This window comes from Phlebotomus argentipes, unplaced genomic scaffold (genome assembly GCF_947086385.1).
Source record: "Phlebotomus argentipes unplaced genomic scaffold, Phlebotomus argentipes genome assembly contig_2, whole genome shotgun sequence".
Classification (NCBI taxonomy): Eukaryota; Metazoa; Arthropoda; class Insecta; order Diptera; family Psychodidae; genus Phlebotomus; species Phlebotomus argentipes.
In genome coordinates this window covers 8,065,201-8,091,809 of record NW_026776162.1, presented here as the reverse complement: position 1 = coordinate 8,091,809, position 26,609 = coordinate 8,065,201, and the positions used below count along the sequence as shown (strand labels likewise).

The following is a 26,609-nucleotide window of genomic DNA, read 5'->3' as shown; positions in this document are numbered from 1 at the left end:
CAAAGTGCAATCTATGAACCTTACGTTTTTAGATACATATTCTCTATACATATATATCTATCGCCCAAACATGGAATTTTGTCTCATCATCACACACACAGCTCTCTCGCTATGCTGCAAACATGCCACCCACACAAAAATCCCCTTGATTAATTCCATTGTTCTTTCATATTCGGACGAAGTGATCAATGCTGTGTCCACTGCAGAGCTTCGCCAGCAACCCTCAGAGAGCAACCCCTTCTCTCTCTCTATCTCATGCCCCAAATCATCCCCACGCGCGCTGTTATTCAATAACACGCTGCATTGTCACTCTATTATTGAATATTTTCCCGCCCTCTCGCCATTTTTCCTGTGCCAGCGAACTCAATTTTCATTAAAAAACTTTTCGCCGTCATATATTCAAATTGCGAGCTTTTAGCCTCATCTTCTCCATCGCAGCTGCACAACACCATTCACTTCGCACTTTGCACAATAATGAGAAACACGGTGGATATTTTCCACCCTCACATCATGCTCCATTGTTCCTCAATCTTCCATTCTTGACGCCCTCCAAGCGCTTCACCTCTTCCTCGCCGACACTAATGAAGCGACTGGTTATCAAAAGAAAAAAAAACTTGTAAAAATTGTGTAATCATCAATACGCTGTCCTCAGTTTGAAATTGAGTTTGAAAACTTTTATCGCGCGCTTCTTCAGTCCATTTTTCTCAGGTGGAAATTTTTCCTTTTTTTTTTCTTCAATAATTATCTCCAATTTATGCACTACAATTAATTACTCTGGCTTCTGCTCTCCTTTATTAATTACAACTACCTATTTTTAGAGGGAAATGACAGAGCTCAATTTTTTTTTTCTTCACCTTCTTATTACAATTTTTTTTTTTCTTTGCATTTACGTGAGAAGAGAAAAACGTCAAACCCGCACACATGAAGAGCGCGTGGGTTTTTCTGGGATATACAAGAAAAAAAGAAAAAAACGATGAACTCAAATCCACTTGGTTTTGAATGAGCCACACTTTTACACACATAATAATTTTATGAAATGCGCACCACAGTTTTTGTCCCTTGTATCATATATAATTCATATAATCTCTCTGGATTCCCTCGCACGACTAAAACTCGTCTCACTGGCCGCGGCGCAGCTTAAAACCGCCACAGAAGGCCAATTCGGGCCACGCTGAGCACGGTGAGGTGCAGACTCCATATCGAGAGACTTCCTGTCCCCGAGCTCGGACTGCTGTAGTGGGTGACACTCATGTCCCTCATCTCGGTGTCTGGCGCGGGGGAATGACAGGCAACAATGTAAATTAAATTCGAGCGGTAAAAAAGCAACCCCAAGGGTTGTCAGTAATTTTCCGGGATATCTCAATTCGCCTCCGCACGGCACACATTGCCATGTGGAGGCGCCATTCCCGTGCACTCGTCTTGTTAACCAATGAATATAAAAGCGCCCAGAGTTGGAGGGTGGATAGATAGCGAGCACTGATAGAAATGTCCCCGCAATTTTCACATTACAAGGGGAAAGTCACAAGCGATTTCTCACCATTAACTTTGATATTTACTTAAATTTTGTATTATTCGCTACAAATTCCAATCATTTTTATGATTTTTACTATTTTCTCCACATATTGCCGCCAGAGGGCAGCAGTTGAAACTGCAAAGGCATGTAGAAGTTCCGATTGTATTTCTCAAAGGTCAGATTCGCTCTAAGCGCTGGGATTCTTGCTCCTTATGTTATTTACAAGTTCGAATTAATATTTTGCCAATTTTTGAAAATATTAAAAAAAAATAATTTGATTTACTAAAATATTTTGCAATTTTACTTGGAAAATTATCATTTTTCGGTAATATTTATCTTTTAGCAATATTTTAATACTTGATTAAGAACTATAAGAAGATTTTCTTCTAGGTGTTGAATAAAGACTTCTTTCCCATGTTAAACATCGACTTTGACGAGTAAAACTGTTACAATTGCAAAAGTTATTCAAATGGGCGTGGCGTTTGAGTGGGCGGAGCTTGAAAAAATCTCTCTTTGCGTATTATGTACGATTTCGTCTAGTAAATTTACTTTTTTCTCATTTTCATCAGTCAATCTACCCTGTGGAAATCATCCCTCAACTCTGTTCGGGAGTGAATCAAATTTTCCAGGAAAATCTGATGGCGCAAGTGAAGCACTCTGAATTTTGTGTTTGCTCCATTTCATTTTGTGTGCATCTTCGGGCGCACATTTTTCTGCGCTCAATAATGGCCATGTATCAGCATAAAGATAAACTCCACACACGAGATGGAATGGCACAAAGTGGGTGTAAAATTTAATTTTTATGCTGCAGAAAGCTGCTCTCTCACCTGTATTGGAGGTTGTGAAGAGGAATCTCTCGGTGAAATCACTCCAACCAAAGCGATTTCTGTAACAAGCAACAAGACGCTTTAGGTGCACATTTTTGTGTGTGGGGGTGGTTTGTGAAGAGGAATCACCATCAGTGGAGTCGTGGGGGAGCCACAAAGCGTGGTACAATTGGACTGTGGAAAGTGTGGGAGAATCATAAATTATATGCACTTCCCAGACACTATGCACAGGGTTGTTCTCGCAGCCATTTTCCTCCGGCGGATGCTGGGGAATTGTAGATTTTAGCACACGATTGCTGTCTCCCGAGAGCGCGATGCCCTCTTGAGGTGGTAAAAATTCCCTGGTATTTGTTTTTAAACAACCAAACCCCGCGCGGACCGTATCTCAGGAAGGGCGGTAAGGGGTGGAAAATATAAATTTACTGTGGTAAACACTTTTTGGGCCCTCCGACACCACATTCGCTGCAGAACACAAGTGCATGTTGGGTTTTTCGTTGAGATTGGCAAGAAGCTCTCTCTCTCTCTCTGGGTAAATATCAAGAGCAAACCATTTACTCTGGAGAGAAAGTCTAATATATGACCATGTTTGTCTCTGTGATTTCATCCACCAACCAACCGACTATCTTCAGCACTTGTGCACTTTTTTCCACCCTCATCCACAGAGCGGAGCTTGCGGCTCTTGAAATTAAAAACTATGTACTCAAATTACACAACTCCCAAGTTCACTTTCAATTCCCTTCGTTATCATTTGCAGTGGCGTGCACTCGCCGCCCTGCAGGGATGAATTGTGGCGTTGGGGTGTGTTTGCCGACGGGGGTGTGGGTAAACTGCTGTGACAGGGGGCGATGGCAGGCGAGAGGGTAAAGTTCGCGACGTACCTTGATTGCACTTTGGCTTCGTACTGCTGATCTGGATCAAGATTTCTTATCACGTAGCTCATTCCTTGAGTGTAGTGCGGTGATACGGGAATGGCGGGAAGAACAATGTCTCGCCACTCGTTCTTGCCCCAGTGAATGGCATTCCCGTAGCCGGCGTGGTAGTTGAAGGTGTCGTAAGCGGGACTCGGCGGCTGATCCTGCGGAAAATGCCCCAGTTATTAGACACTCGCAATTTATAGTGTTTGATTTTCCCTCAGACTTTGCCTGCAATAAGTGGGAATTTGTGCTGGCAAAGTCTGACGTGGAATTAGCGATTTGTCTTTTCTTTCTCAAGGGATTATTTCACAGAATCTCACATTCAAATTTCTCCTCAAAACTTTCCCTGTTTTTGCAACGTCTTACCTAAATCTAGCCTCTTAGCAACAAGTAAACTTCGTGTGCTATTCAGATAGCAAACAAATGGGTAAATAAGTGTCGTTTCGAATGTTGCAAGATTAACACAGAAAAACTCTGGAAAATAGTTAAAATAAGCAATTAAATATTGCTGAAATACAACCCAGCAAACCACAAATGCTAAAAAGGGAAAATTAACTAAAAATTGCTGTTTGAGCGCTTGAATGTGGCTCAATTTCGATGAATATTCTCAGCAATTTTCCAGAATTTTTGCTTAATATTTTGCTAAAATTATTGCTTTTTAGTGATCAGATATTAGCAAGGAAACAGGAAGTCTATCTTCCATGATGCGACATCTATCTATTTAATATTCGCATCAGTATTTTGCTTAATCACCGCTGTGATCACTAGTTTTCCTACTAAATTGCTAAAATCTTAGCGGAAAAACGCTAAAAAATCAGATATTTTAATCACAACTTTGAGCAAAATCATTTCTTAAGCCAAAATATCAAGCTTTGTCTTGTTTACTATGGGAAATGAAGCTAAAATTCTCAAACTCGGTGTAAATTGCGGTGGAAACCGTCAAACTGCAAAGATTTGCGCTAATTAAGGCTGAAAAACAAGACTCACCGGAATGAAGGGCGACCGGAGCTTGGGCTCGTAGATGTGCTGGCTGTGGTCGGACGTGGAGAAGACGGGCTTGTAGTAGAGCTTGTACTCCTCCACGGGCGAGAAGGAGTCCACGGTCCAGGAGATGTTGTACTTGTCGCGCCACTGACTCATCGCGGCGGACCTGAACGTGGCCACGTTGGGCTTGCCCGTGAGCGTGATGCTCTTGCGACTCTTGCCCAGCTGATTGTCCGCCACGCACGAGAAGTTGCCGAAATCCATGGCGTGCACCTTGCGGATGATGAGCGTGTGTCGCGCGCCGCGCGCCTCCGTGATCATGCGATCCGTCTGGTCGATTTGCATGGTGTCCTTAAACCACATCACCTGCGGCGCGGAGAAAGAGTGTGATTGATAGTCGGCGGGGGAGGGGTTTGGCGGGGGTGGGATTAATTACCTCCGGTTGGGCTTCACCGTGAACAATACACACGAGTGACGCCTCCTGACCCTCGCCCGAGAACACAACCTGGCGCTCCACGGATATCTCAGGCGGATCTAAACATTCAAATAATTCTGTGCCAATTATTTGCGCCCCTTCTCGCATGATGGTAATTAAGACATCAAAATTCCCCACCAGCACCACTCATGATCCATTAAAGTATTATATTGTATTAATAAGAATTTCATGCACATACGAAAGCGAGCATTCACATATTTTCACACACATGCAACGTTCGAGTATAAATTGTGCGGTAAACGTAAATTAATGAGATGGAATTTGTGTGACGGGGCAAGCTGGAACGTACCCATTATCGGGCTCGTTGGTGGCAACATGCAACCCCGAGGGGCGCGCGTGGGTGGCCGTGATTCACCCTGTGCCGAGTGTGAGCCACGAAAGGGCAAATCTTTTCCCCCCCAAAATCATCTAAAAGTGTCTCAATAATGATTTGCTCCACTTCTGGCACTTTATGCGACTACAGTTGAGTCCGGAAACCATGCTTTTTACTACATTGGCCGCGCATAAAGCGGGCGACCCTTTTCACGCATAATTCTTAGCCCTTTTGGGGTGGTCAGCGTAAGCCAAATCGTCGCATTTACTTAATTTACACCCACTGCCTTCCTTTTGTTTGCACTGAATCGCCCATTCGCCCATTCGCCACTCGCACGCCAACGAGGGACACACGCGATATGCTAACCAGGTGCTGAAAGCCGCCCTGAAATTCGAGGGTGGCGAAGCCCTTCGTGCGGCTGAAGGAGTCAACAGAGGCCTTTCGGGCGACTGGCGCGGAAATGTGAGTCGATGGAGACAGGAAAAGTAATTTACTTTGGTCATTTTCAATTTTACCTCAATTTATCCGCACAAATTTTGATGTGGGGCTTCAACATCGCACGTGAACTTCACCAAGGCAGTCAATATTGAGTGACAAGAGGAGTTTGAGGATGCTCAGAGATGTCCTCGCTAAGCATATAATCAGTCGCGGAAGAGGCACAACATTTGGCTGGTGGTGTTTTGGCTGAAAGAAAACCCTGCCATTGCGCGTCATGTTTTAATCCACGCCATAAGAGAGCTTTTCCACCCTCGGGGGCAAATAGGCTATCAACCGCATTGTCTCTCTGGAGACGAGGGCCTAAAAAACAATCTGGGAGAAAATCGTCTGAGGGCTCTGTGTGGCACTTTTTCCACCCCGCAGAGCGCCCATCTTAAGCTCGACGGTACCATTTTCGAATTAGGCCACCATCGTGTCATGGTTGTGAATGAAAATCTCTGAGCCACATCGGTGTTTTTCTCGCCAATTTCATCTTCTTCTTCGCCACCATTGGGCTTTCTTTCTGCCGCCACGATGACCTAGAATTCAAGGGGATGCAGAGCAAGAGAGAGAGAGAGATGAATTCGGTGTGTTGTGTGCGAGGAAAAAAGGGCGGCAGGCACAAGTTGATAAAAGTTTCCTTCCGTTTCTTATACATTCCAACATTGTGAAGTTGATTTATGGTCAACCTGATATGACAAATGCGCCTCCATCTCGCACGTACTTCCGCCCGAAATCTTCGCTCGCATCCGCTCAATAAACAGCTTTTCGGAAGTTATTAAATTTAGCTGATTCGACACACCAGATTAATGGTATTCGCAAAGCCTGGAAATTCACATCGATTGACATGGTTTTTCTCTGTGTGTGTTGCTGAGCATTGACGAGGCGGTTATTTTAATTAATTTCTGCAAAATGTACTGGAGAATAAAACACAAATTCTCCTCTCCAGTATGCAACATATTATATCTCAGGCTGTTTAAACACCACGCGAGCTTTTGGTCGCGGCGAGAGCAACCAGAAAAAAATGAGAGCCTGCGAGCCATGATTGAAAAGCCTCCGTGCTTTTCATGTTGAACAATATTTGTGCATGATATTTTGCAACTGATAGCGCAGCTCAGAGTGGCAAACAAACACGATATTGCCGAGAATTACAGTGATTGGTTTTATGTTTTGTAAAATTGCTGAAATTTACTCCGTGTATGACAATAAAATTGTTTATAGGCCATAAATCACAATTTATACGCTACACTTTCGCGAGGACAAACTTTTTTTTTTTGTTCTCCACTCCAGCCACACATTTTATTCACCAGTCGCTCTTTATTGCAACAATTGTCAAATATAATTTTCCACTGCGAAGCCCCAGAGAGTGAGAAGTACTTTGGCGAAATTGTGTCGCGCACTGCGGCTCACGCGGCGAGCTTTTAGAGCTTTCCGCAGAGCCAGTGGCGGTTCGGGGAGGGTGGGAATTTGGTCGGTGGAGCTTTCGCAGGGGGTATTTGTTTGCCATTTTCATTAGCCCAGATGCACACACGCCCCCACCCAGTGCAGGGGCGCAACCAACACAGGGCAATGATCAAATATTTGATGTGTATAATAATAAATTGTAGCAGAATTATGCCGTTTTAAGTGTATCATTGCCGGCAAAGTCGGCTTAATGGCGGGCACAAACATCGTAGCAATTCGCCATGGGTGGGGCACGAAATTGGGGCGCTGCTGGGGTGTGAATTCGAGCGCGCCCCCCGGAAGGACGGACAAGGGGGAGATAATATGCCTCAAATCAAGACTTCAGACACTTCTCAACCGCCCTTAAATGCATTTTCCATCCCTTTTTACACTCCTCCATTAACAATTTCTACCTTGATTTCCTAGTTTTGCCTTCGACGCCTTCGGAAAGTGCTTAGAAAAGTTCTAACCAAATTGTGAGGTTATGAATCTGGCTTAAAAACTCCTCTTCGGACTAAATTCAATCTCTTTAATTCTGAAATTTGCCACTTTCAATCACAAACAGAGACATTTTCTAGGCTAAAGTGATAATTTTGAGGCAATAATTGACTTTTGTACTGAAATTTCAACCAATCTAAAATGTCCTTTGAACCTAAATGCTCAATTATGATGAGAAAAGGGGAATAATTCCCAGCTGGAACACAAATTTAGTGATTAAATCAATCACATAACCTAGAAAAGACAATAAAAGTGATTTTTCTAGGCAAAATGTGGCTCTTTTTGTTGCAAAAGATAATTTTTACACTTCCGCAAAGCTGTACACCACTTGTGATCAAAATATCTGCCCCTTGAAGGTGTCTCGGTGGTCAGGCTGGTCACATTAAAAGCCTCACCCTCGACCCTCTCGTTTCCTGCCAGCTGCCGTCAATTTCCCTTACCCTGGCTAAATATAAATTCCGCACAACTACGCAATGGCCAGTCCTCGAGGTGGTCGTTAAATGGTCTCTGCTCAGCGTCGAGGTGGAAGCCAAGCGATTGGCGAGGTCACAGCACTCAATCAGCTGCGGGGTGGAACCCTTTGATGCCAAGAAAAAGCACCCCCGTTCGAGGAAAAGCGACTCAATAATCACCTTTGCCAGACTTCCAGCGAGAGTCCAGCAAAATTTGGTCACATTCCAGCGAAATCGTAGGAAGGAAAAGGCTTTTGAGGCAACATTTTGCAATTAAACCATATAAACATAATTGTAATTGGAACATTTTCACATGGCTCAAAAAAAGGGTGGTTCAAATAGTCCCAAACATTTTGAGCTCTTGCAAAGTTCATAAGGGTTTGTCTGGATTCAAGTTCAAAACACCGAAGCGTTTTTATGTTTTCTTGGCATCTCTTGTGCAAGTGCCATAAATTTTCAGCCCCTTTTTGGACAGTGTTTTCGATGAGCTTCGCACATTCATATTCACGCTCGCCTGGCAATCAGACGTTTCATGGAATTTTGCAATTAGAATGAGTGCGAAATAATTACATTTCACCACAAATTCTCATGTTGTACATGCTCAACATTTGTATTGGTCGTGTTTACACACCATCCACTTGCACAGCACCCAGAATATTTATGCTGATTGTATCTCGTCTTCATGCATTCTTCATTTATAGCACAAAAGTTCACTCTGTACATGATATTTTGTGGATATGGAGTGTCTCTTTCCCATGCTAAAGAGCATCGCTGCGCGTCTGTGAGCTTGTGAGGCGCCCGAGACGCAAATCAACAGAATCATGAGGAATGTGCGGAGAGCAAAATATGCAAATTAATAATATCTCTCAAGGGGTTGAGCAATGCACAGAATGTCACGCTCAAAGATGATGAGGGGGTTGTTGTAAATAATTTAATATCTTTCCACATATTTTGTGCGGATGCAATGCAGCTCTTCGTACCTTCTCTTCCAGCAATTCAATTTGCGATTAGTGCGAGCTTTGTGACGCATATATACATATGTAGAAATACCCTAGGCGACTCCAAGGGGGAGATAATATGCCTCAAATCTGTACATCACTTCCAGACACTTCCACAATTCCTCTGCAGAATCTTCAACGCTTCCAGACACTTCTAAACGTATTTGAAAGCATTTTTTACACTTCTTCAACTGTTTCCTACACGAATTTCTGACTTTATCACAAATCTAATGCAGGTTTTTCCGTCTCAAGACGTTTAAGATCTTCAAATCCATAGATTTTGTATTGTAAAAATTGATTTTAATATTCTTTGGTTCGTTCATGGCAAAATTGTGTCTTTATTTTCTAGTTTTCTTTTTTAGAAAAGTAAGTAAATATTTTGTGATCAAATTGTGAGGTTATGAATGCGACTTTAAAATCTTTCTTCGCCCAATTTGAACCTTTTTACGCCAAAATTGCCACTTTTAAGCACAAACCGCGGAAAAAACTTAGCAAAAAGACAATTTTCTAGACTGAAATACAATTTTTGAGGTTATGAGTGACTTTTAAGCTTCTTCTTACCTAATTTGAAGTTGTTTTAAACAGGAAAAGCTAAACTTTGCCAAGAAAAAGAGAAATAATCTCGGAATAAACTCAATTTTCATGATTTGGAGGATTTTTTAATCACCCGAATCTGTCTTAAATCAATCTCATAACCTAGAAAAAGCAATTTAATTGATTTTTTCCAAATAGAATTATGTAGAAAATGCCTTAATTTGCTGAAATAGAAGATTTTTTCAGTGCAAACATTCGACATATTTTACAACTACCAATTCCTAAACACTTCTGTGAAGTTGTACACCACTTCCAGTCATAATATCTGCCCCTTGGGCGGCTCTCAGAGCATTTGCTGGTTTTTCCATCCCCTTCCCAGAGTCATTAACTCCCTTTGTGGTGGTGGTTGAGCAAGAAAGGCAAGAAACTTTCCCCGACTGTGCGTGTGTGACAACAAAGACCCCATTAGCAATCTGCATACAATTATCAAATTGTACTGCTGTGCAGTGAAAATGCCTCAAAGTCATGCAAGAAATTGATTAAGTGTGTCACATGGAATTTTCCAACAACAATTCACAAACTGCCGCATGCAAAGTGAGAAGGATCACTCACACAGGACGTGTAGATTAATCTGACTGGAGGCTGTGTGGCCTACGCCATTGTTGGCCGTGCACAGGTAAATGCCGCCCTTGTGACGATCCATATTCTCTATGATGTACGACGGCGACACGAATTTTTCCTCACCTGCAAGACAGTTCGTGTGCATTAAGACAGTGTGTGGGCTGGCAATTGAGGCCAAGATGCTCACCATTTGGCAGGACGTTGTTCTTCCTCGTCCACGTGATGTTGGGCGTGGGATTTCCCGTGGCGGAGCACTCAAGACGCACGGGTGAACCCTTCTTCACCTGCAAATGTCCTCCGGATGTTACATGATGAATTTTCGGTGGAACTGTAACGAGATTTTGGACGGCAGACAAAGGTGAGAAGCGCACGTGAAGGAGATGGGGGCTTTTATTAATGGACCACCTCACTAATTGATTCAGTTTTGTGCTCTCTGGCAAATGGGAATAACAAGCGTATCTAAGGTGCCGGCCGAAAGGAGCTCCAGTATTAATCATTGAGTGTGTAGTTGGAGTGTATTTTAATTGAAATTCACTCGTGTATCTTCTTAATTGACCAATTTTCCGAGCACAGATGACACCGTGTCGTGCTGATGGAGAGTTTCCCAACATCGGGCGCACTTCGCACCGCTCACACCCCCCCGTCTGGGGGTGCGCACAGAGGGGCGGCGGCATTTGGGATGCCAGCGAGTCTTCGGGGAGGAAGAATTGTCGAGCTCCATAAAGTAAGATTAAAGCGATTAAACTTTTATCACATTTGTGTGTTGCAAAAGGCGAGTTGCTCAAGTCCCGGAAGGTAGATTTCTTGCCATGTTCAACGATCTGTCCTCAGTGGCGTTTATTGTGCTCCGCGCCATAATAACTTTCCCGGGGAAAGCGGGGAGACATTCCGCCAACTTATAAAACTGATAAGGGTCACATAAAGTGATTCATCGTTTAATCACACATTTCCACCCACCAAAACGCTTCTCTCCCAGGTGGCAACACTTGATGAACAGCCGTCGATCGTCGCCTTGTCGCCATTGTGACTCAATTCTGACTCAATTCGGCACTTATTCCCTGATTTTTGACCCTAATCTTGATTTTAACACAAGATTTAAAGCACTGTCAACGAAATTATGTCCTAAAATCGCTGTTAACAGTGTTAAGAAGTGTTAAGCGATTCCACATTGTGTAAGAGAGGAAAAATGTGTGGAATTATAGTGGAATAATTAGTAAATATCTGCGATAAAAATAATTTATTACGAGTATATTGCATAATCACACTTAAAAAGTAAAATTACAATCACAGATTGATGTATTTTTGCAAGATATCTTCAGATTAAGATTTAGCACTCTGCTTTTTACACATTCTTTAACACCACCTCTGCAGATCGATATAAAATTACCCATTCAGGCGATATAAATTGGCTTTACAAAGACTGTTTTAAACTAATATAACACAATTTAAGCATGACTTATTTGAGTGGGAATCTTATGGCATTTCTAAGTCTACAGATAAGAGTGTGACAAAAGTTCACCCGGTGTTATCTGGGTACATCGCAACAGTGCATTTTGAATCATTTGGAGATTCGCGCCTCGTGGCGAGAACTTCCTTCCGCGTGCCAACCGAATGGACTGTTAATGAGCCTCAATTCACATAAACTACGAGATTATGCAATTCTCTCTGTTTCGCATCTCCACAATTAGTGAAAATCCCCTCCAGGGCAGCGACTGAGTTTAAACACACTCTATTTGGGTTGACGATGGCGAGAGCTTTAAGCTTTAAAGCAGGACGCGAGCGGAAAAAAACTGCCCTCTTGCTTATGTGGAAGGGCAAAATGCGATAATTTATGTCATTTGAGAAAGTTTACAGTTGAGGACAGAAACATGCAATTCAAATTACAAACCACGGCCACAATTCATGATTGTCACGAATGGGGTTCTCCGGGTGAGGTTAAGTACAGTGCTATTTTGCGGCACACGAGGAAATTGACGCATGTTTTCATGACCCAAAACTCTCCATGTCACAAGAATCCTCATCTGCAGGACATTAAAATTTTCGCAGAGGAGATATTTCACGATAATGTTCTCATGTGGTGGGCGTAACTGTATATATCTTGTGCGGGAAATCTCCCAAGGGGAAGGGTGGAAAAGCTCAGGGGCTGATCAGTTGGGCAAAAGACATGTACTTTGTGGGCAAAAGGAGAATTTGGCCCAGTGAAAAGCGTCCCGGGAGCTTTTCTCCAGGCCGTTTTCTACACAGAGGCAAAAGAAGTGCGCGGCAATCAACTGACCAACCCCCCTGGAGGACATGCAAAGGAGCAATGATACATTACTTAGTATTTCGACATGGTGCGTTATCTCTCGGGGATTGAGCGACGCAATCTGGCAGATGTAGTCGCCGGCATCTTGGGGCACTGCCTCCTTGATCTGCAGCGTGTAGCCGTTCACTAATCGCACTCTTGGGTCGGGTGTGACTTTCACTGTGGCCGCCGTGAGGATGGCGATGCCACGTTTCCATGCCAGGACGAATGTACCTGCAAAATGCTTTTCGATGTTAGTTTTGTCCTTCGACAGCGCGCCCAGGATCCGCAGAGGAGAGTGGCAAAGGGATGTTAATGTGCTGGAGATGTATAATTACTCTCTGTGTGTTTGTGTGATAGTTGAAAATGGCAAAAGACAAGGGGGAGATAAAACGTACACCATTTCCTAACACTTTTTTTTTAGACTTTTTGTACACTAATTTCCAAGTTATAACAGATCTCTTTAGTTTTCCTGCGATATTTCCCTGAAAATCCACTTAAAACAGCTTTTTTTTTAGAGTCTTTTTCGACCATAACCTCAAAAATATCACTAAGAGATCTTAAGAGACTTCAAGTGACAGCTTTCTAGATGATAAAATCATCTTTTATGATTTGCCAATTGACTCAAAATTGCTAATTCAGAGTCAAAATCACCCAGAAAATATGTTAAAGAAGCGTTTTCCAAGTCCAAATGACTATTTTTGAGGTTATGTTCAATTTTTACACAATTTCAGTTTGTTTTTTGGCATCAAAGATTCAGAATTCGAATGTTCAGAATTGAATGAAAAGGAATTTTTCTTCGCACAATTTAGAATAGAATGGATTGTAAGTTTTTGATCACTTCTTAAGGTACTTTTGGCTGTATTATCTCCCCCTTTGTCAAAGATTCAAAGACTCTCGCATGAATATTCCAGAGTGAGGCAAAGGAACTCAGCCTCGATGTCCTTCTTTTGACTTTCCTCACAACACTCTCCAGATAGCCATTCAACCCTCACCGAATTGGCTGTGTCTACACCCCCGAGTGGGTGGCGCTGCAGCGCTCCATCACCATTCATTCTCCACGTGAAGAAGGAGCAAGATGAAGTGTTGAGGAGGGAAGTGAATGCAATAAATGTCAAGGACTCCAGCACAATCTTTCAATCACCTTGTTTCGACATCTCGCAACATATTTCATCCGGAGATAACGCTCTTGGCAATTGATTGTCCAACAGAATTATTGCATGTCGAACATTTATTTTGCACACGTGTGCCAAGACGAATATCGGGATGAAATACAATTTTTCCTCACTTCAACTTCATTATATTCTTCGCTTTTTTTTCTTTGGTCTACAATTTAAAATTGACTTGGAATGCTCATGATAAATGGGGGAAAAAATTCAAAAGACAGGGAAAAAGCACGCGTGAAATTGTCACTTAAGCATTGAAAGTTGTGGGGTGAAAAAAAAAATTCAATATTTCAATATTCCAGTCAGAATTTTGCACTATTTTCTCAATAAACCTATTAAAACACCATTTCGTGTCATTCTAAATTGCAATTTCAATTTCAATATTGCGATGGCACATGACGTGCATGAGAAAAATCATTTCTGAAGCTTCAAAATTCAATTTTCTCTCTGTGTCTTAAAAATCAAATAATCTTGAACTAGTTTAAAAAAAAAAACTGCAACTGAACAATGTTGAAAGTTCATCAAACCTCCTTGAAATTCATCGATTGATGTTGGGAAAATTGCCAAATATCGCCATCTTTCAATATTTACTCTATTTTGAGAAACTTTTAGTATGAATTTTGAGCTCGTCTTGGCCTTAATTCCGCTGACTTGAGACGCAAAAGAGCGGAAAAGCTGCGAAAATCTCAAACTTGCATACATATCTATGTATGTTGTTGTGAAATATGCTTTAATCCTATGCTGTGCTGTGCATGACAAACAGATGGATCATCAATTTCCGCACTGATCTGTGCCTTGCATGCAACTTCCGCGAAAGCACAGTGAAATTGAGAATGCAAGGCGGAGGGTGAGAACATATGAAAACTTTATGAATTTATTTCCCACCCAATTTTTTTCCACTCGCCGGCTTCTCTTGGGGATTTTCGCGTGGAATTTCTTCGAGAATTCCTCCCATGCTCGCCAATTCCAGAGAGAGGGAGAGAGAGAGAGAGAGAGCCAAGAAGAGCGAGCTAAGTATGGTCAGCTGTGTAGTATATATATTACATTGCAAGGGGAAGATAGTATGCCTTAAATCTGTACATCACTTCCTAACACTTCCAGCACTTGAAATTCTTAGACTGTTTCCACGCTTATTCACAAATTATAGTCATTTTTTTAGGTTTCCATCAGATATTTTTGCCAGAAATCAATGAAACACATTTTTTTAGTCATTTTTCCAGCCATAACCTAAAAAAATAGCTCTAAGAAATCTTTAAAGTCACCGTTTAGAAGCTTTCTAGATTACGACATCATTAATGAACTCAAAATTGCTAATTCAGACTAGAAACTGTCCAGAAAGTTTTTTATATAAACATTTTCGAAATATACATTATTCTTTTTTTGAGGTTATGTTCGATTTGATTGCAATTTGCAGTGTTTGTTGGCATCAATGGTGGAGAATAGGAATGTTTATTGCATAAAAATGCAGAATTTTGCCGATGAACATAAGAATTGATGTGCTAGAATGTGAATTATTCACTAAATCTATCCTTGATTCATTACATAACCTAGAAAGGAATAATATGACTATTTCCAAGGGGAAAATTACTCGTAAGTTTTGACCATTAACTTGCTGATTATTCAATCATTTTTTTCGATTATTTGTGATTATTACTCAAATTTTGATTATTTCGTAGAAAATTCTGATAATTTTCTGAATATTTGATTAAAAATTCTGTATTTCATACAAATTCTGATTATTTTTTGATTATTTTCCGGAATTTTTAATCAAATTTTGAATATACTTGAATAAATGTAAATATTCGAAATATTCTGATTAATTGATTGAAAATAATTTATTAGAATTTCATTATTGAGATTTTTATATAATTTTACTTGGGACTTGTTTATTTTGATTATTTTATTCAAAATATGATTATTTTTTGGGAATTTACTTGAGAAAATATTCATTTGTTTCTGATTATTTAATTCAGTATTTGTTTTTTTTTGTGATTTTTCTCAGGAAAATAATCTTTTCTTTGATTATGTATTCAAAATTAGATTTTTTTTCAATTTTAGTTGCGAAAATAATCTTTTTTTTATTATTTGAATCATAATTTGATTTTTTTTCAATTTTACTTGGGAAAATAATCATTTTTTGATTATTTTACTCAAATAATTAATTATTTGATTAGAGAACATTAAGTTTCCTCAAAAATCGCCTTGTGATTTGCCCCTTGACTATTTCTCTGTAAAAATCAAAAGTAATCCAAAAAATCTGGATAATGAATCAGTAAGAAAGCAGTCAGGAAAAGAATATTGTAAGCTTTTGAACATTTTCACTTCTGCTGAGCTGTACACCACTTTTGACTGTAATTTCTTTCCCTTGTTACATTGGAAACATGCGGTGAACTTCTCAGTTTGAATGCAAAGAACCACGGAGAAAGTTGCCGCTTTGCAATCGAGGTTGCACATAAAATTTCTAAATAATGCGATTCAATGCAATGAGTTTAAAATTTTAATCCCTTTCCTCGAGAAAAGTTTAAGGAAATTTGTTTATTTTCATGGGAAAATGGCTGCGACTTGAGAGAGTCTCGTGCAGCTGTTGCCATCATATTGTCGGAGTTGTTAGTTATTGTTGGCCATCATGGCCAATGGGATTTCCCATCAATGCTCAACTCCGGCCAGAAGATCATCTAGAAGAGCAATTTCAATTGACTTTACTCTCTGAGTGTTTTCCTTTTTAATGACTTTCCTCCGCACTTCAAATGCCGAACAATTTGACTTCTCCACACTTGATGGAGTTTTTCGGTTAATTTGCCAATATTAGACTTTCACCCTTTTCGCCATAATGATGGGGTGAAGTTTTTATACTGTCTAAACTTCAACCCCAGCAAATGCCACTGCATCACGTGCAAGAAGTTAAGTGGATAAACTGCGGAGGACTCTCGAGATCGCAACACAAACTGCGATTTCGCCAAACACGACTGACGAGGAATGAGGAAACACTTAATCAAAGCTGGTGGAATCTCTTAATTGGCCAGCAAACTTTCCCTGAGTATTTTTTAATTAATTAATCGTCGTCTTCCGGAATCACGTTGGCTCACTTTGCTGCAGAAATCGATCAACAATCTGCGCTTCAGCAGCGCAATGAAGCCTGTTTTGCTTGGCATTTCCCTCAATGGAAAAATCAAAGTTGCCGCACAAGAGACAAGAGACGTGTTTGGCAAAGAATCTCCACAGTCATCTTGAATCTCTTTGTCTGCTTGCACATAAATGTAAAGCAACCCTCTCATAACTCGACCTGAGGTTATGTGCATTATGTGGAATCTGCATGCTGTCGTGTTGCTTTTGTGGACTTTCCTGTGGATTTTGTGTTTGGCCATGTGATTGAAATGGATCTGGCCTTAGATAATTTGGTCAGAATGGCTCTTCTGGTGTGTGCCAATACATGAAATGAGGTCAACAATATGCTTTGTTGCATATTGCGCCGAGTGTATTTCCCCAGAAGAATTCTCTCTCTGCGCCAAGGGGCAGATAATACAGTCAGAAGTGGTGTACAGTTCAGCGAGAAGTGTTAAGAAGTCAAGGTATTGAGAAAGTCACAAATATTCCTTGTTCTGAGTGCTTCTTTTACTGCCAAATTATCCTGATTCATTGGATTTCCTTTGATTTTCACGTAAGAACAATCAAAATAATCATTTTTTTAGGTTATGTAAAGAATCTAGGCTAGATTTAATTATTCATTCGAATTCTAGCACATCAATTCTTATGCTCAAGTCCAATTAAGCATTTGCAAGCGTTAAAAATTACTATTCTGAACATTTATTGCCAAGAAACACTGCAAATTGTATTGTGAAGTGAAACATAACCTCAAAAAGAGTCAGATTTAGATGATTTTCAGGATAATTTTGACTCTGACTCTGAATAACACATGATTTTGTACCCCTAAAAGCTTTCAAACGTAATCTTTACAGATCTCTTAACATATATTTTGAGGTTATGTACGTAAAAGATACCCAAAAAGAGCGTTTTTAAGTGAATTCTTACAGAAAACCCGAGAATGGAAACTTAAGAGATTCATTACAGTCTGCTAATTAGTGTGCAAACAGTGCAAAAATTTCAATTTCTGCAAGTGTTCAGAAGTTGTGTACAGATTGAAGGCACATTTTCATCCCTTTGAGCTCCATTGAAGCCGCTGTGTGAGAAAGTGTGCACGGAAATCTCAGTGAGGAACCATTGAAATCTCCTTTCGACAACTTTACACGGCTTTGTGTCGAATGCAACACCATTTCCGAATAGATTACACCCCGTCGTCCGTGGTTTGGCTGTGTTGTGTTGGATGCCACCGAAGGCTTGTTCGCCGCTTTTTCTGCAGCGCATCGCCGAGAATTGTCAGCTGAATCTCAATAAAATAGGAAAGTGGATTTTTCTCAGCTGGAAAAAAGAGCCAATGCTCAAATGCTGCCAGCACTTCCTGCGGGTGGGTGCGAAATTTTGTCATCATATGGGGCGAAAATGGATTTTGAGACAGAAAAACCATCAGGCGGAGGGTTTTATGGCGCATTTGATGTTGCAGTGGTTTGAGTATTTTTATGCAATGGCAAATTCATGCCAATGTTGCAATTTATCGCAATTCTTCAAGTCTCAGGGGGATGGAAAGTTTGCAGTTTGAAGAAGGGGAAAAATGGACAAACACCCCCCAACTTTGCATCGGGGAAATGAATTTCCACTTTGGTCATAAGTTATTTACGAACACCTTTTGAGGACAGATGAGAATTTCGCTGCTGCACAACCAAATATTGGATTGATATTGACGAAAATTCCACTCGACAGTGATTCAACGGCGCACTTTGTGAGCGTGGCTGAATTGAATTCTCAAGGTATTCAGCACAAACACCCTCACGACTTTTGTTGTGTCTCCCCGGGAAGGCGCGCGCGTGAGTGACAAAGAAGAAGCCGTGCTGAATTGGTGTAACAAAAGGGCTGAAGTTCACACACGGCGATGAATAAAATAATTTATATTTGAGTGAATCAATCATTCTCAGACGAGTTATCGCACAATTGCAGCCACTCTGGCGGTGAAGGAACAATGCCCGAGCGAAGGGTGCGCCCAACCCCTTTGGCAGAAGGGAAGAGAGTTTTCCATCCACCAGCCAAGGAATGTCAGTTGTGCGCGCTCGACATAATGAAATTGGAAGTCATCTTGAGTTTGTTTGCCATCCTCATTTTATATTTATTTTAATTTCAAGGCAAAGACTGGCCACAAGAACCCTCAGCATAAGTGCGGCCGCAGATCAATTCACCGCGCTGTTGGATGTTGATTTTCCCAGGCAAATGAAACTTCCGATGAAAGTAAATATAACTGCCAAGGAGATGTTTTCCGTAAAAATAATACCAAAAGCTGTCGGAATCTCAAGAACACCCACTCAAATGGGGGGAGAAGGCGAAACTATATCATTTCAGGCACTGTAATTATGATGTATTAGTGAAAATCGTGTTGTGGAAAATGTACAACGTTCCCATAATCTCCACACATGAGCTCAGCATCAACCATGGAAACGCTGAGAAACATTGAGAAACCCTTGAGAGCCTTGAGAGATTCGGAGTGAAATTAGAAAGTACTAAAGTACTGTAAATAATGGAGTTAACCTGCTATGAAGCCGCCTGATATACTCACCTTCCATATCGTGTTATGGCGCCTCTTGTGTGGCATCAACACAACTTTCCTCTTCTTCCCGCTGGAATCTCTGCGCCAAAATGAGGGTTTCTGTCATGTTTCTGTGCTCTCACGCTAAGAAATGGGCGCAAAGTTTTCCCACATTCGCGTGAATCGCGAGGGTTTTTCCATCCACACCAGAAAGAAGACTGTGTGCATCAAGGGGGAGATATTATGGGCAGAAGTCGTGTTCAGCACAGTAGAAGTAGTAATAATTAGAGAAAATAATTGTTTTTAACATTTTTCTAGGTTATGTTACCACTAAATAACCTCCAAAATCATTTATTCTGGCACCAAAACTGATATAATTTGCTTTTACTGGCACAAAAATAATGAAAATTGATAAAAGATCACAAAATTTTTATGTGAAACTGTGTTAATTATGCTGAAATTGATCATAACCTCAAAAAATTGTCCATTTTAAGAGTTGTTTGATTAATTTTCTTCTATAAATTGCAAATTTCAGATACTTCCTTGAAAAAAATTACAATAAAGTTTGTTTCTAGGATTCTTTTTGATATTTCAAAATAACTTTGAGGTTATGTTCCAAAATGCATTCAAAACAGCGAGTGAAATTTGAATCTCATCAAAATATCAGCTGGAAATTTGAATAATTTCCTTAATTTCTGTTTCTCTGTAAGTTTTCTGGGTCTTTTAAGCTCAAAGATTCCAAAATTTGAGGTTATGATGCTTAAAGCGGTTGGAAAAATCTATAAAGTCCCGAAAAAAGAAGAAGAAAATAAGGCAAACGAATGTTTTAAGCACAGCCAAAGTTCTGGAAGTGTTTGTGATTCTTCACAGAAATTGTTGTGTTCACAGTTTAGCCGTATTATTTCCCCCTTGATGTGCAATGCAATTATATTTGACAAGGGTGCGTTTTTTTTATCGTCTCTTTTCGCCATGGAGAAATGATACGCGCGGCTTTTGCAGTATAATTCAGCTATTTGTGTGCAATTTGCGTGAAAAAATTGCACACAATGCCGCGTGGAATAAATTTGGGGCTGTCGCGAGGGATGTGGAAACCCCTTGTGTACACTTTGTCAGGCAGATGACGAGAAATTGTATCATTTCGCCTTGAGACGCGCTGTGGGAGTATCTGTAATATTTGGGGGATTTGATTAAAACTTTTTGCATTTTTAGCCATATTTACGCAAAGTTGAGAAACTTTTATGGTTGCTGTTCGCCATGAGATTCCCTCCTTGTTGTGCATTATGTCAAGTATTAGTTGGATGATGATAATTCTGTGAATTTACACTGGGGAGGGATCACAGCGCCCCAAACTCCGGGGGTGAAAATTTCCATGGGAATCTCTTTGCTTCGCAATGGCACTATTTCCACGAACACACGCGAGTCGTGTGGAATTTTCTCTCTCTCTTCCTCATTTTCCACCCCCACGTGCGGAATCTGCCTCCGTTTTTTTTCCGCTGCCATGTGAATTTGGCGCACAAAAATTTAGCTACTTATACACTTGGGGGCATTCCATACAATTCCGCGTTACTTGGCGCGGAATATGGCAAAGTTTGGGGGCGACTCCCCAATTGAATCCCCCGAAGCTGCGGCTGTGGGCGCGCTTCTGCGTTCGGTGGGAGTGGAAAGGAAAAGGATCAAATTTATTCGCACGAGAGAATTCCGCGGGGTTTTGCTATGAATTTGTGAATTATTGAAATTGTCACGTTGCAACAAATCTCACAGAGATTTTCGTTTTGGGTTTTCTGATGTCTTTTTCTCGCACACTCAAGGCACACACAGAGCGCGAAAAACTGTCAATCCCAACCCAGATTCAAAGCCATAGTTTATCAGCCCAGACCGTGGCAAATCCAATGACTCTCAATCACGCCATGTTGTGCATATCACTCACAAAATCCACCCCGAAATATTGCGGCACGTGAAAGCTCGTGCGCTCGCCTTAATTGGATGGGTTAATTACTTTTCTCTGTCGCATCTAATGCAGAATTGATGCACACAGGCATCGCCTGCATCTCCACTCCCTGTTTTCGGGGGCGAATGTGTCACGAAATGCTGTGAGCATACTTCTGTGAATCACTTTGCGCTCCTCTCTTGAAAATGTTGATTTGCCGAGTGACATGAACCCGAAAGCTCCTCTCGTTCAGCCCCTTCAGCTCATAAATAGAAGCTCGTTAGGCAAAATATGATAAGCTCTCCGTTGCATCTGTACATATATGAATTGCCACATGATTAACATGAAAAGGGTCACTCATTCACAGTCTTGAAAGCACGTCGAGAGTGTGTCGCTTTGCGCTGCATTTGGATGCAAACATTGCTAAAACTCTTGCTCTAGTTAGAGACTTTGGATATGATGAGGATTTATTGATGAAAAGCAGAAGAGATATTAAAGAGAAAGGGGAAAATCACTAGTCAAGTCAGACCATTGAGTTTCTCTTGGTTTCCCCTCTTCTTGGAGTTAGAAAGAGTGACATTCTGTGACGCCGCGTGTCTTGTCTTGAGACCAAGCTGTGATTTTAGTGCGGCTAAACAGCAAGAGACTCACATACACTCTTTTTGAAGCCAAACTGACCATTGGGTAGTTCAATTGGAACTTCTATATGCCTTAAAACTGCTGCAAATATTCAATATTTGCCACTTTGTCGTTTTTACTTGGGAAAATATCTATTTTTCGATTAGTTTCCTCAAAAATCGACTAATGACTTTCCCCTTGTCAAGGAGTTAGGAGAGTCTAGCGCTGCAAACAAGTCTAGAAACAGGGCATTTGTCACTGTCCATTGACTGGAAAATATATAGCAAATGTGAAGTTCAAAAACTAATTTACTTAAACATTTCGTCTGTTTGATTCCCGACATCACAATTCACAGGCCAGAATAGAAAACCTGCAGTGACCCTAAAGGCTTTGCCGCTGCACTTTTGCAACTCAACTCTAAATGCGGGCTTCAGCAATTGCTGGAGCCACGATTCCTCCACAGAAGAGCTTAATGGCTGATAGAATGTCCGCTTGGGAAAAGCTCGCACACACACAGACGGAGTGGGAAAGTATTAGACAATTTGAGTGAAGTGAAAAGCTTGTGTGCCGAAGTAAGTTTGCTAATCCACTTACGGGCCTCATGACTTGCATGTTGTGCTGGTGAATTTAAAATTATCCACTCCTGTGTTGAGTTGCGAGGGTGTCATTAGATCGGGCGACAAACAAGGCAAATGTGATAAATTGGCGGAGGCGAAGTTGCTGCTTGTGAGCAATTTTGACACTCCGCAAGAAAATTTGCCATGGTGGAGGATTAGTGAGTGACAAAATTGAGATAATCCCGAGGGCGTCACGGGCCTGAATCAATTGGGGGTGGCGCGCGCTCCCAATATTGGTGTCGAAAGTGCCGATGAAAGGGCGCACATTATTCGACGCCACTTTGAGACTCTCAATTCAATTTTATTATTTTTCAGATACGTGCGTATCTGTGTGACTCTTAGGGTGGGAAAGTGAGTAAAAATAAAATTTATTTGCACCATTTTTTATCAAAACATTTAATTTTTTATGTGCACTCTCTTTTGATGCTGCTCTCAGTGTTTTTTTTTTTGCATGAGCGCTCATCCCTTCGCCTTTTTTTTATAGTTTAATATTATTATTGTGTATATCTCGTGCGCCGTTGACTTTTCGTTCGGTGGGTGGCGAAAGGAAGGGGTGGAAAATTGGATGTGTGTGAGATGCGAAGGGTGAATTGTACATATTGGAGTGGATTGGCGAAATTCCCTTTTTGTTCTCTCACGCTCTCGCTGTTTCAACCCCCCGTCGAAAAAGAGCGAAAGTGTTGTGTCGATCGGGTCGATGATCGAAAGCGGGAAACCATCATCGTATCAATAAAGGAAAAATATCCGGCGGCGCTACGGAAATCGTTATTTCAGGGGCTGAAGGAAGGCATTGGGGGTTGAACAGGAAAAAGGCGAGAGTATCCGCGCCTCGGGCGTCGATGTTGAGAGTCTGTGATGAAGACGAGAAATTAAGGTGCAGATTGAAAAATATTTTCTCGCTCATCGCTCGAGTGCGTCATGAGTGGAAATCTCATTAAGACAGACGGGAAATGGCTGAGCCTAATGCATGTGGCTTTAGGATTAAATGCATAATATTGCCATGGGATAAATTATGCGGGTAAGTTTGTGTCTGAATGGAAATTCATGGGGGATAATTGTTAAATCCACTCTCTCCCTGGGATGCAAATTTGACCACTGGTCGCTCTGCAAATTATACCCACCTGGATGTGTCACCTCGCAGGGAAGGGTGATCGTCTCTCCGACCACGAATTTAAATGCTGCCGATTGTGATATAAACATTGGCTCCGCTTCAATTCCGCTCGCGTGGCTGATGGCTCCACCTGCAAAACACATGAGAGATACTCCTGTTTAGAGCACAATGCAGAGTCACAGAGGATATTCTATTAATTTGCGGACTTTCCGTTTGTCCCACGGACTGTTTAATGTAAGCTGCCGAGCGATTTCGCGAGAAAATTCAATTTGCGGCGCAAAATGCACAGTTGAAATTGGAATTTGCAATTCGCCAACACTGAGAATAGGGCTTAATAGCAGAGAAATATTGATATGCTTTCGCACAGCTGAAGGCCTGAAATGCCCGGAAAATTGCTTTAGTGAATAGGAAACTTAGATTTTCCAGCGCTAAAGTTCTGTTGTTTGCAACTGTTACTAAAAAATCCCAATTTCTTTTCTCAATTCGGAAAGTTTTAGGTAAATAAAATACATAGCAATTTTCCCCATATGACCTTCTAATGTAGCTTCTTAGACATCCCAGATTTTCCGATTTTTGATCACTTTTTCGAGTTTATATAGGAAAATCTTAGGTATTGCGAGGAGTATTGATGGATTTTTCATAACAATATGGTGATAATTGGCATGATGGAATGGAAAATATTTCCATTAATATTGTAACTATTTCAAAATTTATCTACATATCGACGGGTGCCTCGAAAACTATAAAAAGTCAAAATCGCCATTTTTCAGCAAAACGAGTTCAAAATTTTGCATTAAAACAGCTGCGAAATTTGCCAAATTTACTTCAAAATACTCAAAATGCCTTCAAATCGTTCGTTAAAGTGAAAATATTGCTCTGTATTTTTTTTGTAAATGTTTAATTTGTATTTATTGAAATTTTTGACTAAAATGTGGCAAAATTAATAGAAAATCTGAAAATATTACTTTTCAAAGTCGATTTTTAATGGTTTTTGAGTCGATTTTATACAAAAAATCAACTTTTCATACTTCAATTGAACTTTTTCTTAATGTTTTCAAGCGAAAAAATTTAAAAGATATGAGAAATATTCATTTAAAGTCCAAAAAAACATTTAAGAATAATTCTGAAAATCTACAAATATTTTCTAAAAAGACGTTTTTATGCATTTGACTGCAATTTTTGAGACATTTTCATACATTTTGTCTCATAAAATACAAATCTTAAAATTCTTGTACAGAAAGAACAAATAAAAGGCTTTTCAAAAATACCTTCATAAGACGAAAACTATGATAAATCGACTTTTCATAGTTAGTTGACCCGTCGATATATAGTAGAAGGAAATTACTTACAATAATTTCAATATTGTACTATGGAAATTGCGAATAAATTGTGGCAAAAATTTCAATCTGTTGCAAAAATTGAACTAAATTGATCTCGATTTGTCTAAATAGCAAATTTATTGATTTCAGTTTATAATTTTTCCTAAAAGTCTGACACATAAACCTATAAAAAATGTAGAAAAATACAAAAATTAAATTAAAATTACCGCTTAAAAATGGTAGGAAAATTATTGGAATTTTGGATTTTATTTCCGTATTTTCCGATAATCTTGTGCTCATCGACATACAGTTTTTCCCGTGTATATCCACGGATAATTGCTGGCTTTTCCCCTTCTTGCGAATGTTGCAACATTCTGACGTGAAATCCCGTGATATCGAATGCTGATGAGAATAATTTCCCCAAAAGGTGCGTGCAAATTACCCAAATTTGTGTGACACAAAGTGATGTGGACAATTAAAAGTGTCGTGTCTTGTCAGTGTCGGTTTTGGAATTAAATCAATTTAAATCCCCCAAAAGACGACGACTGAGGGATGAGTCAATTTCCTGCCCTTCAGCGTCCCGCCAATTTTGTCAGCAATAAATCCCGGCACGTCTTTGGGGGTGCGAAGAAGGGTGTGAGTCGTTGAGAAATGTATGGAGATGTTTTAAACAGTGTTTGTTCATTAAATTGGACTCTCATGAAATATCGCTCGAGAGCGTCGATTGCAATTGAAAAAGTGGAGTGGCTCAGCGAAAGAATTCCCCATTGGAGCGTGTGGTAAATTGGAATGTGATGGAGGAATATTGGAATTTTATCTCTTCCGCCAACTTTTCTCCAGCATTTTTTCCGCCTTTCGCTCTCTCTCTCTCTCTCTCTCTCTGAGTTTCGGGCACGGTTGAGTCTCTGTGGCCAACTAGCCGGAAAAGTCGGCCACTGGAGTGGGTTTCGGGCATGCCGGAAGTGCCACTCCCGGATGCTTAATCGTGCGATAATTATGGTGCTGAATTTCACACGACACTCGCCTGCATTTGCTAATCTAATCCACATCCAGCAGGTGTGCTTTTGGGCACAGGTGCCACTCCAACGCAATGAGCACAACTTTCCACGTGTGAGCTTTTTATCCCAAAGCTCAGTCTCAAGTAATTAATATCTCTGCATTCAGGGGGGAAAAAAAAGCACGCCAGCCTCTCTCTTCGCATGGGAAATGGAGATAAAATTGCCGAGAGAAGTGTCAACACACACACAAAAAAAGCGACTATTGCAATTGAAATGAAATTTCTCACACTTTTCCTCGATTTTTTCCCCCACATTTTCTGACTTTTCTTTGTCCCATCGGAGAATTTAGCGTCTCTCTGTTTAGGCTTTCTCTCGTGTTTCTTTTCCGCGAGTTCGCTCTATAAATTTTCCCCAGCAAAAAAACGTGCTAAAAGCGCGCACACATGTGGATTTCCTGGGCATTGTCAAGGTTTCCCGAGAGGGTATTAATTTCACTGGCTGAAGTACAGTACTTCACAGATTGTGTTGAGAGAAATTTTCAGCAATATTCCCTGGGATTTTCGTACTTAAACACCCCCTTTTTGCTTGCATCCATGGTGAATTTATGAAATAAAATCGTGTGTTGAAAGTGTTTCACACTCCTCAGACAATATTTCTTAATTTTATTTTGCTGTTTCTTCCCCAGCAATACCCGTCGAATTTGCATATTTTTCTCACCCACAGATATATATTTTTTTTCCATCTTCGCACCCACGTTTGGCGTCTTAACGAGCACGGCGGAAGGCAAGGAGTGCTTGTATACAAGGTGGTGATGTGGTTCTCAGGAAAATTGCCTCAATTGATCATTGCAGACGCCGCGCCGGAGGCTGG

At 40.7% G+C, this 26,609-nt stretch overlaps 1 protein-coding gene across 3 annotated transcripts in view; it reads right to left on the bottom strand.

Moving 5' to 3' along the window:
* Positions 1 to 707: 707 nt before the first annotated feature.
* LOC132264846 (neurotrimin-like) overlaps positions 708 to 26,609 on the bottom strand; it is a 38,692-nt gene continuing 12,790 nt past the window's right edge. For all 3 annotated transcript variants that reach the window (XM_059765175.1, XM_059765176.1, XM_059765177.1), the window contains 9 exons: positions 23,433 to 23,552; positions 12,388 to 12,588; positions 10,258 to 10,398; positions 10,062 to 10,193; positions 4,675 to 4,772; positions 4,242 to 4,604; positions 3,219 to 3,415; positions 2,341 to 2,399; positions 708 to 1,268 (listed from right to left, as the gene is read on the bottom strand). In XM_059765175.1, coding sequence (XP_059621158.1) covers positions 1,138 to 1,268; positions 2,341 to 2,399; positions 3,219 to 3,415; positions 4,242 to 4,604; positions 4,675 to 4,772; positions 10,062 to 10,193; positions 10,258 to 10,398; positions 12,388 to 12,588; positions 23,433 to 23,552 — 1,442 coding nt within the window. In that variant the 3' untranslated portion in view covers positions 708 to 1,137. The remainder of the gene's footprint in view (positions 1,269 to 2,340; positions 2,400 to 3,218; positions 3,416 to 4,241; positions 4,605 to 4,674; positions 4,773 to 10,061; positions 10,194 to 10,257; positions 10,399 to 12,387; positions 12,589 to 23,432; positions 23,553 to 26,609) is intronic.